At 39.8% G+C, this 12,250-nt stretch overlaps 2 protein-coding genes across 2 annotated transcripts in view; both read left to right on the forward strand.

The window, feature by feature from the left end:
- LOC103369745 (GTPase IMAP family member 8-like) overlaps positions 1-5,622 on the forward strand; it is a 72,052-nt gene extending 66,430 nt beyond the window's left edge. The window contains exons 5-7 of the mRNA XM_008298539.1: positions 233-819; positions 2,456-2,708; positions 5,399-5,622. Of these exons, the coding sequence (XP_008296761.1) occupies positions 233-819; positions 2,456-2,708; positions 5,399-5,622 (1,064 nt within the window). The remainder of the gene's footprint in view (positions 1-232; positions 820-2,455; positions 2,709-5,398) is intronic.
- Positions 5,623-9,822: 4,200 nt separating this feature from the next.
- Positions 9,823-11,728, forward strand: LOC103369742 (tripartite motif-containing protein 16-like). Its single transcript, XM_008298536.1, has one exon. It carries the CDS (start codon positions 9,889-9,891, stop codon positions 11,338-11,340), a length of 1,452 nt encoding a protein of 483 aa, XP_008296758.1. The 5' UTR covers positions 9,823-9,888; the 3' UTR covers positions 11,341-11,728.
- Positions 11,729-12,250: the final 522 nt, after the last annotated feature.

The raw sequence follows: 12,250 nt of genomic DNA on the forward strand, positions 1-12,250 counted from the left end.
CAAACCACTGATATGTTTTAGGAGATAAAACACAACACATATAACCAATTTTAAAATGGTAGAAACTCTGATTATTTTTCTTTTGCAATATCCCATTACTAATTAAGAAATTCAGAGGTAAAATAAAATATCTCAGAGTTTCATGATTCCTTTCAAAGCTGATGCCACAAAGAGAAACTGTTGGTAACTGTTGATGAAATAACTGGAAATTATGACCAACTGCTTCTTTCAGGTGAGAGCAACGGTTTAATGTCAGGAGATGCCTTCAACATTGTTCTGCTGGGACTAACTGGGACTGGAAAGAGTGCATCTGGAAACACCATCCTGACTGCTATGGACCCCCATCTGAAACCAAAGCAGCTTTTTGAATCCCAGCCGAGCTCCACACCAGTCACCACCAAGTGTCAGTTCGAAATGATGCCAAGTCTTTTTGGCAGGCCAGTTAGAGTTGTCGACACCCCAGATTTCTTGAATGATGAAATAAACAATCAGGCACAAGTAGAGGAGTGTAAGAAGTACTGTCAGCCAGGGCACTATGTGGTGTTACTGGTGATACAGATGGGCCGGTTTACAGACGGTGAGAAGGGAATATTAGAGAGGCTGGAGAAGAAGCTTGGTTGCAGAATCAGGGAGAACACAATCGTCCTGCTGACACATGGAGAGGATGTGAAAGACAATGTTCAGAGTTTCATTGATGAACGGTCTCACCTCAGGTCCATTGTGAAAGAATGTGGCTATCGCTGCCATGTATTCAAAAACTTCTCCAAGGACCGTAAACAGGTCATGGAGCTCTTCAAGAAAATTCCAGATTATGAAACAGTATTTCCAGAGCTCACAGAAAAACAATCACTCATAGACTGCCGTGTGGGTTAACTTGATTCAGACTGAACATCCTAATAACAAACTGCTTCCAGCCTCCGTGTACCAGTCTGTGCAATGTTTGAAGTACAAGTGTGATCTGTTGATGCTGCATGAACCTGCAGTTAAGGTGTCGTATGTGTCAAGATCTGGTTCTATGTACATACTTATTTGCATATTTTATGTGTTTATACATATGATTGCCTGATGTTAATTCATTTAAGCTGTTTGAGAGATTAAAGGAATCGTTTGAGATTTATAACTCAGATAAGAAGGATATCAGTTTCATCACTGTGTGTTCTGTATAGAGAAAAGTTCAAAAACACAGCTGGGCAGCAGTCCTGCTGTGCTATTTCAAATGGTTTTGCCAATCCACTGTGCAAATTGAGAAAAATGATAAATATGCTGTTCAATTTCTGCTTTTTCTGTGATTGATGTTTATTAAAAAAACGAGATTAATCAATGAGCTTATTAAGGGAATGCAGTGAATAATAAAACTAAACTTACTGCATCACTCTGTGAAGTATTGATCAACTGTGATAATTCATTATTTTATTACCTTTCGTAAATTCACAAAATGGTTTTAAATATATTGCTGACTTGTTTCACTTTGTAGTTAAAACAAAATAAAGACATTTTGTGAGGTTCTAAGGTTTAGAGTTCGTGAGACGTCCATACTTTAAATCTTAACCTTCATTTAATCATGGGGGTTTTTCATAGATTTCCTTTTTATCATTTTGGCTGTGTTAATGCATATGGAATAAAATGTGGTAAAGGTCTGTCCCTGCTCCCATCTAAAATACACTGCGTACAGAAAAAACAATGTCAATATTTAAAACAATTAAAACTGCTAGTTTTGATCCTCATATTATGCTGATGAAGCATTCCCCATTAAGTTTGAAACAGTAGTTGTTTACATGGTCTAAAAATTAAGACGTGAGATTCTGTAATTTTGTCCTGTTCAGAGAAATAATGCATCAGTATCAGTGTTGTTTCTAGCCACTGACACATCAGAGTGTGATAATATAAAGTATTGAGCATATAAAACATGATTTAAATCATTCAGTCACACAGTCGCATACTGACACACTAGGACCCCGTTTTACAGGAAGACGTGCGTACTTATACACACTAGTTTTGGGAAACCCTCTATCTGGGGACCCCCTTCATAGACAGCAGCGGCCCTCAGCATACGAGGACGAAATCAGAAAACACTCATACACACCCCGTTTTAAGCATTTAACCAGGAGAGATGAGGGGGAATAGGCACTATTGAGTCTTAATTCAACTTTTTTCATTTTTGCAGAGAATTTTTAAACCATAAGAAATAGAGGATATGCATAATAAAGGAAAGTAACAGACTTCTCCTGGAAGCTGTATAGCTGATGGTTGCATAGTTAAATCACGTAGCCAATTGTAAAGCACACAGTAATATTAACAACAAGGTGCAAAATAAACTAAAACTCTGGCATGGCATGGCTTTACCAAGACTTATTTAAACAAACACAAATTAACAGAGAGCCCAGAATAACTGAGGTGGAGGACCAGGGACAAAATGACCTGAAAACTCACTAGCGGCTGGGCGGGGGGTGGACAGGCTCCTGGGGACCAGCAGTCTGAGAAGCGCACACCGATGGAGAGGGTGGGCGGCGGAGAGCGGCAGTGGTGGTCCGAAGAGTGGGCCAGGTGGGAGCTGATGCCCTTCAGGACGGGGTTCTGGGGAATCCAAGGCTGGACAGGAGCCAGGACCACGGCGAGCAGGACCAAAGCAGAACCGGGACCAGGGATAGCAGGACCAAAGCAGAACCAGGGCAGTGCGGCCAGCAGGACTGCAGGACAGGAGAACACAGGTTAGTTAAGGTTCACACAGGAGAGCAGTAATGTGCTGAATAGTGATGGGTCCGGAAACACCAATGCGTCAGCGCATGTGGAACTCATGGAGCGAAACCCCGTGTCGGTGCGTGTATCGCTTGAAGAAAGTCACATTACTGATACAGCTGCTGCTCCACCTGTCACTGAGTCGCCAAACTGTGTTTACAAGGAAGCGCATCTGTCAACGGGATGCATCTCTGCCAAAAGAATCACAGATCTCTTGAAGCGCAATTCCAAGCGACTATGGAGCAAAAGAAAAAGAAATGTTCCCACCGTGTGGGACCATTTTGATCTGATATCAGCTATTAAGGTATTTGTTTTTATTTCCTTGTTGTTTAATCCTGTTCCTGGAGAACTTGCATCAAAAAAATGTAATTGCCTTAATGCCAAGACATTGGAACAATAGATTTTTTTGAATATATGTATATATATATAAAACCCCTCCTTGCCTCAAAGACAAGTACATCAGCATCCTCACATCCACACTTTCACTTTGATGTTCACGTTATGACACACATTCACATTATTTATTGACTGTATATTTAAAAGATAAATACATTTTAAACTAAATTAAGATATAAAATAACACCATATAAAATACAATAACTTGCATTATATTATTGTATATACCAGGTCAATCAATCAGTATGTCAGTTGAGCCTGTCAACTCGGTTGCCTGTAAGGAGTTTTAAGATCCAGCAGGTGTCCCGACTGAGCAACACAGTGACACAGTACCAACACAGAATCAGTACAGTTTGGGTAATGTGCCACAACGCTTCATGAGGCCTCATCTACCATCACGAGACTGCTGAGGCCTGATCACTCAACTACCAGAGTAGCTGAAGCTGACGCTAGATCTGGCAGGGAGTGGAGTGGATCCAGCTTTTATGGCTGAAGAGGAAGTGACCAGAGTTCTGCACCACAGCTGACTGGAGTTACTGCTGATTAAGACAATAATCAGGATGAGCGGCTGCAGGGAGCAGCACAGGAGAGTGAATGAGAGCAGAGGGGAGAAGGGGGAGGCAGGGAGGTGAGGTGGAGCAGATGCAGGGACTGAGGAGGAACCTGACAGGCAGTCAGAGGTTAATTATGAAAATTAAAGACAGTGATGGATGATACATTCTAGCCTATGTCAGAGCCAAGGCCAAATAAAACAAAAAAGAATAATCAAACTGATTAAAATGAATGATAAATATCAAATAGATAAACTAAGTTACAAAACTAATATACCAAATAAATATGAAATGATTTTTAAAGGGAAACAACAACAGTGTATAATTAAGAGGGATCACCAAACCTCCTGACTGGTCAATTAATAAAGCTGACAATATATTTCTTGCACATGACCACTGATGTGATGTGTGTGGAGTCCTCATTTCTGAATTAAAGTGTTGTGTTTAATTTTTAAATAAATAAATAAAAAAGTACACTTCATCGGTGTTGTGATTGTTTTACTGGTGTGGTGAAAGAAAAGGAGATTAACCCGTTAATCGCTAAATTACAGAAATTTACTAAATACAAGAATTATGAAGTGAAGCAAAAGCACAATGGAAAATAAAAACAGCATCACAAGTTTTGAACATGAAGCGCCCCCTGGTGGAAGTTCTGATAAATGACACAAACACACTAAAAGCAGTTCCATACCATGGCCACAGGAAAGTGTCGAATGCACCATTTTGAACCGCTTTCATTGTATTTTTCTGCTTTATAATAAAGCGTTTCACACCTGACGTTCTACCTGTGGTTCGTGTCTGCTTCAGGGTTCTCAAACCGGTCGCAACAACCATAACTTGTGTCCAATAAATGGTAAACAACTAACTAAAAAGCCATTTTCAAAAAAAGATATGAACAGTACTCTAGAGGAAAACTGTAATTGATTTGTAAAGGCGTCTCTCATAGTCCTGTCTTTAGGGAGGTCTGTGGTCGAGGCAAACGTTGCTGACAGTGAGCTGTAGATGAACACTAGGGGCCTGCACTATGAAGTGAGATCAACATACCCAGGATATCTTTCAGAGATCCGGTTTAACTAACTTTAATAATATAACTCAGGATAACTGGTCCTACGACAGTGGTTTTCAACTCAGTAAGTCAACCCAGGGTTGTCTGATCTGACCATGAGCGCGTGCACATAATGTGGGCGGACCAATCACGACTGTGGACAAGTCTGGCTGCAGAGCGGCTCACTTTACCGCCAAGGAGCAGAATATATATATATATAATCTGTACAAAATATGAAGAATAATATAAAAACATAAGAGGAGCAAAAAGCAGCCCCTTGCAGCGACCAAAGCCAGGAAGGAATGCTGGCGGGAAGCTGCTGACTGTGTGAATGCATCAGGTCATTAGTTTATAATCAAATAAAATATCATCAATGTTCCATCATGAAGACACGTATCAGACAATAAGCACATCTGAGGATTCTGTTAACTAATGTGCTGCCTAATGTATAGACTTGTGGCATATCTGACATTTTTTACAGTCAGCTGCAGCCCTGGCGGTGGAAAAAAGACGTAGGAACACATTAAGAACAAACAGACACATAATTCAAAGCGGTGCAGCTCATTAACGTATCCTACAAACACAAGCTTTAATGCTGAAGTCAGTTTACTGCTATGGGGTGATATTGGTATGGAAATAAAATATGAAATAGCTTTGACATTGTCTGTAGCCAACAGGAAGAAAATGAATGAAGAAAGACAGGAGCTCATAGAGATCCTGGTCAGGGTGCTCTGTTCTGCTGGTCCCGAAAAACCCTCACAGTCCTCAGTGATCCCTCACAGTTCAGCTCCGATGTGTAGCGGCTCTTCTATAAATGCCGGTGATGCCATTATGTTGAGAAGTGCTTTACGGGAGAGAACTGGTTTTCAGTGGAGGTGTTTTTATACCCAGTGATCTCAACCTCGAACATAACCTGCTGCAGCGCAGGTTAGCCGTTGAGCATAAGTTACCATGGTGATGGACCCGGTAAGAAGTGAACCACCGTCGTAGGACCGAAAACCCAGGATTTAACCTGAAGTTACCTCGCTAACCCTAAATCCTGCTTCTTCATACAGGCCCCTGCTGTTGTATTAACACTGTATACTATATGAGCTTCACAGTCTGATGTTTGCTGCCCCCAAGTGGACGAATCAGTTCTTGCAAAGTACTAAATCTGCCGGGTTTACAAGGTGAACATAAACCCCTTTAAATTCATTGTTTCTGTTTAAAAATAATTACTTGATGTGATTGTTTTTCCATGATACTGTTGAAACCTTCATATGATCATTGATGGATGAAAAACTTTGACCCTGTTGGTCCTGGCAGCTGGCGGACTTTGGTCCTCAAAGTAAACTTTCCATTGTCAATTAATCCACTTATTTTACATGCAAAGTAAAATCTGACAAACTTAATGCTTTTTGGCTATAGGGAAGCAGAATGACAAACAACACACACACACACACACACTTGATGCAGACAAAAATACACAGAAATTCTCAATTAATCCATGAATTAAAATGAGTGAGAAAACAGCAGCAGGTCAGAATATAGGATGTAGTGATATTAATCAGATCAATAACAGCTCTGTGCATGGTGGACGAAAACAAGAAAAAGGAACGGCAAGAATATGTTGATTAAAAAACGTATTTCTAACACGCTACAAACGTAAACCAGGACAAATTAAGCTTCTATTAACTGAGAATGCAGTTCAGTTGTGTGAGTGTTTTAAGTAGTTTGTTTCACTTTCACCACTACAGAAATGGTGCAGCGAGGACTTCAGATGTGAAGAACAGTCTGGAACTTGGGACACTTTGGTAAAAGGACTTTATTGACTCTGTGATGTGTCAGTTAGGACAGATGAGCTCATGCAGGAGGTTTCCAGCTGAAGCTTTTTTATTTTAAGGCAGTTTGAGCTGGTCTGTCTGACGAGAGAATAAAATCATAAAGAATATTAAAGTTGATGTAATAATTCCTGATTGAAACAATCATCCAACATAATGAATGTAACTTCAAACACAGTCACTATAAACTCAGGAATCAGGAAGAAACTTAACAAAAACTACACAACAAATGAATAATGGTCTACCAAGGTTACTATAAATGCATTGAAATAAAGGAAACTTTGGGCGGCTGTGGCTCAGGTGGTAGAGCGGGTTGTCCTCTAATCGCAAGGTTGGCGGTTCGATCCCCCGCCCCTCCACAGTCGAAGTGTCCTTGGGCAAGACACTGAACCCGAAGTTGCTCCCAATCGCCTTGCATGGCATTGGTATGTGAATGGGTGAATGAGAAACATTGTAAAGCGCTTTGAGTGCCGCAAAAGTAGAAAAGCGCTCTATAAGCGCAGACCATTCATAAGTCAGATACTGAGTTCGAAGAAACGCATGCTTCCTTGATCTCCAGAGAAAATACTGATGCATGTGAGCTGTTTATGGACCCTGGACTCCACCCATAGACTGTATAAGAAACTAACTAAGCCTTTCTTCTACAGTCTATGGTCCTAACTTTGCCTCTATGAAATGTCAGATGAGATCAAACACAATTTCATAATTTCCACCTAATTTGAAAGCAAATGTTGTGCAGAGATGCCTTAAAAAACACGTTGATGTTTTACAGTTTGTAGTTGAAAATTTTGTGAGACGATATCAGTTAGAGCTGAAAGAAAAATAATACGCCTCTGAATAACATATTTTACATTTTATGATTGACATAAAAAGGTTTGGATAGATGATGAGTTTAGGGATTCGATTCCCTGAAATGTAGAAGTGGTTTATATGAACAGAATGAAGTTTTAAACTACAGTCTTAAGAACAACTTACTATTATTTGTCTTCCATTGTGAAAATATCTGCTACAGCCACAGGAAAAAAATATTTGTTTACATGTCAATCCTAAAAAATTAAAATATATATATATATAAATTGGCCAAAACTGTAAATAATGTGAGCATGAAAAAACTGTATTTTTTTTTTTACAAATAATGACGAGTTCATAATCTGTGACCATAAAAAAACAACACAGTTTCGGAATCAAATCAGCTAAAAAATATCAGTATTTTACAGAAGTTTGCTGTTAATGTCACAGTTTTGACAGTGTTTTAGTTTTTTGGAATTCATGTCCTAATGGTATTTATGGAATTTCAAAGATCCTTGAAGTAAAATTGAGACACTGAGCTCATTAAATGTTTATTTTCATCTGAGCAGTTTGAGGTTTTAACGTTAAATTACTGGAAGAAAAAAAACTAAAAGAAGACAAAAACAGTGACTGAAGGACACTTAAATGGTGCAGCCACATTCCTAAACCTCCCACACAATTTATATTTCACAATAACTGAAGCAGATCGTCTTATGTTCCTTTTTTTGTCTGAATTTGCCCAGATTTTAGATTTATATTTACACTAGAACTGTAGTTGTCAAACTTTTTCTTCCTGCTCCGCTTACTTTCCCTACAGATAGAATTTAATTCAACTTAATTTCACTCTGTACTTTCTCTCTGACAAGAAAATATGTGAGAGACCTGCATCAGTGAGAGCTTTTAGTGTGTTATTAGCGTGATTAATGAATTAATCCTTTATGGCAGTACACTGACTCTCTTTGGATTGTGGACAAAATAAGACATATGAGGAGTTTTCATGACATTTTCACCATTTTCTGAGAGCTTACAAACCAGAGGATTAATACACTGATATGGAAAATATTCAACAGATTAATTGACAATGAAAATAATGAATGAAACCAAATAATTCTCATGCATTGCCAACATGTCAGTCACAGTGTTGGTGCTACAGTCACTTTTTGGCAGGTGGAAATGGCAGTTAGTTGAAATTGTCCTTTAAAGCTCTGTCGACTGGTTAAAACAATGCTGAACGGGTTCATGTAGAGCCGGAGGAGAGAATAAAAATTAAATAAATAAGAAGAGGCGTGAAGGTAACTGGTTGTGTAGATTAAAATTGCTTTTTGCCAGAGGATCACTTTTTGGCACAGCAACGGAAGCCATGTCTAGCTAGTTAGCTGCTCGGCTAGCGGCTCCGAAACACCGAGTTAGATTAACATCCATGGAGCAGTTCCGCACACGAGCGCTTTAGGAGCCGCCTGTTTGGTAACTTAATTGACCGTACATGAGGTTTTTAGCGCTACTGGGCAGAATTTAATGATAACTGAGAAAGAGCCGTGAACCGCTGCGACGCTAGCACACAGCCTACTACAGACCGGAAACAGGAAGTGAAACGTCACATTGCCGCGCAGGACAGGAAGTGTAGTTAACGGATGACTCACAAGCGTAAAACAGCTTCGAAAACTTGAATTTGTGCAGAAAAATTATAAACATTTTTTAAAAACTAATACACTGTTTACTCATACTTTACAAACAGATGCACCTAAAACAGTTTTAAGCGTTTACACACAAAATCTGTGAATATTTGTAGATATCGTGTTAATTTTGACACAGCATGTTGATTTTATTTTTATGTTTTATTTGTTTCCCAAGATTTGCATCATTATTGGGAGCCAGAAGTCAGAAAATATTTGGAAACAGACAAACACATTTGTTAGAATAATTCTATGTTATGATCCAATGGTCTTTGTGAAAAGTCTATGAGAATGCGGTAAATGTCCATCACCTCTACTGAACCTTGTGAGTGTGAGATAAGGACAGGCTGTTCTTAGCGGGTAGTCAAAACACCATGAGAACTGTGCCTGTTCTCACCCTTCTGCCGGAGGTTGTTTTTCTGTTTTCTCTTCACTGTCTGTGTGTAAGAACCAATAATTCATGTTTTTAGTCAGTCACTTATTCAGACTCTGGGCTGGACATGTTGCTCCTTGCTGAAGAAAAACTTTGCTTTGACTTGAGAGACGACTGTGTATTGATTCGGAGAAGTTAGGACTCCACTGAATTATTTTCCTCACAGCTGAATTTTTATTTCTCTCTTAATAATTACAACTCTGATGAGCACAACGGGGTGCAATATTGCAATATACAATAATGAAAAGCTACGTAGTCACTTGGGTGTCTTACTTTCAACGCTCAGATAGAACACACACTGTTACATATTCAGAGAAATACTTGCTTCCTTGATCTCCAGAGAAAGGACTGACGTGTGTGAACAGGCTGCTGGTTATTGACTCTGGACTCCGCCCATCCAGGAAGAGGAAGGCAAACAGACGACTGCTTCGGGATTTTTCACAAAATGGACCTGGAGAAACTCAGCTGTTCGATCTGTTTGGATCTCCTGAAGGATCCGGTGACTATTCCCTGTGGACACAGCTACTGCATGAACTGTATTAGAAGCCACTGGGATGAAGAGGATCAGAAGGAAACTCACAGCTGTCCTCAGTGCAGACAGACGTTCAGACCGAGGCCTGACCTGGTGAGAAACACCATGTTTGCAGATTTAGTGGAGGAAGTGAAGAAGACCAGACTTCAATCTGCTCCAGCTGATCTCTGCTATGCCGGACCTGGAGATGTGTCCTGTGATTTCTGCACTGGGAGAAAACTGAAAGCTGTCAAGTCCTGTCTGCAGTGTCTGGTCTCTTACTGTGAGCAACACCTCCAGCCTCACTATGACGTCGCTGCATTGAAGAAACACAAGCTGGTCGATCCGTCCAGGAAGCTTGAAGAGAACATCTGCTCTCGTCACAATGAGGTGATGAAGATCTTCTGCCGCACTGATCAGCAGTGTATCTGTTATCTCTGCTTAATGGATGAACATAAAGGCCACGACACAGTTTCAGCTGCAGCAGAACGGAAGGACAAGCAACGGGAGCTCGCAGCAAATCGAGACAAGATCCAGCAGAGAATCAAAGAAAAAGAAAACAGCGTGAAGGTGCTGCAGCAGGAGATCGCCGAGCTGAGGAGGATCAGCTCTGAGCTGGAGCAGCTCTCACACACAGAAGACCACATCCAGTTTCTACACAACTACACACTGCTGTCAGCTGCCAGCGATGCTCGTCCTGTAAAGCACACGGAGGGCGTGGCAGCAGCTGTGTCGGACACCACAGACGAGCTGCAGGACTTTCTGGCTGAAGAGGAGAGCTCACAGATGGCTCAACTGAGTGATGAAAAGCGCAAAGAATATCCAAAGACCAGACATGAGTTCTTCAAATATTCATGTAAAACCACACTGGATCCAAGTACGGCACATGAATACATCCAGCTTGAGGGTAAATTCAAAGCAAAGAATAGTTTTGTTCGTAAACTCCCACACCCAGACAGATTCACTGACTGGCCTCAGGTGTTGTGTAGAGAGAACATGACTGGCCGTCATTACTGGGAGGTGGAGTGGAAGGGACCAGAGGTTTTTATTGTTGTCTCATCCAAAAGTATCAGCAGATCAGGAGCAGAAAGTGCATTTGGAAACAACAACATCTCCTGGGCATTACAGTGTTTCTGTGATGGTTATGAATTCAGATGCAACAACTACAGAACCTACATCCCAGGTCCTCCGTCCTCCAGAATTGGAGTCTATCTGGATCTGGATCTGCAGAAAAGAGGCCTCCACAGTATTCTGTCCTTCTACAGCATCACTGACACCATGACTTTAATCCACAGAGTCCAGGACACATTCAACTGGCAACTCTGTCTTGGATTTGGCTTATCTGAGGGTGCTTCTGTTGAAATCTGTAAACTTTCCAAGGCATGAAGACAAAAGTCACTCAAGTTATTTGGGGGTATTTCTTGTTTTAAACCTGTTTAATGACACAAACACAGTAACGTGATATTTTCTGCCAGTCAGGATTGTATTTGAAAGTTGATGTTAATAACAAATGGCATCAAAAATCACATCTTCATCAGTCAACAAAGGAAAAAAAAAAAATACACGCACAACATATTAAATTGAACTTCTTTGATTTTTCTCTTTTTTCTTTCTTTCTTTCTTTTTTAAATCTTTAGCCTGCTGTAACCATTTTAGCTTGATCATCGACTTGTTTGTTGGTCTGTACGGTTCCTCTGAATGGTCTGTGTTTGGATTGTAATGTTAATGACGTTCTACTAACCTGAAATAAATAATTAACCCCCTTTTTCCTCAATCATTCTTATCTATTGTTTACGTGTTAGTTCATTTGCATTCTTAATCGTGACTCTTTCACCTATCTGCTTTCTTAAAATCAGTCGCACAGATTCTTTTATGAGTAGAAATATTGATAAAGACGCACAAATATTGAACAAATTATTCTATATGTACAAAAAATTATATAGTTTTATGCTGCAGACCAGCTTCACTTAAACATATATTTACCAAGCTGTAGCCATTTTTGAAAGTGAGCTAAAGATAGTTTTTATTCTAGTGCTTTAAAGTAATTCCTTTTATATTATAAATCACCTACATGTTTTTATTTTTTATATCTCTTGTCTTTATCCACTTTTGCAGTCAATTGATTATTCTGGAAAAAAAAGTGTGCGCACTTTATTGAAAGCATTCAGTCAGTTGTGTTTTTAATTAATTTTAATTCTGCTGTGTTTTGTATTCTATTGTTTACATGTTTTAATTCTACAGTTTGTTTTTTTTACCTTCGTGTTTTAAAGCAATTTGTGTGCGACAAGGTGCTATC

The sequence above is a fragment of the Stegastes partitus genome, unplaced genomic scaffold (assembly GCF_000690725.1).
Source record: "Stegastes partitus isolate 25-593 unplaced genomic scaffold, Stegastes_partitus-1.0.2 Scaffold1324, whole genome shotgun sequence".
NCBI classification, from domain to species: Eukaryota; Metazoa; Chordata; class Actinopteri; family Pomacentridae; genus Stegastes; species Stegastes partitus.

Coding starts and splice junctions, on each gene's coding strand:
- LOC103369742 (XM_008298536.1), top strand. CDS start 9,889: ATGGACCTGGAGAAACTCAGCTGTTCGATCTGTTTGGATCTCCTGAAG.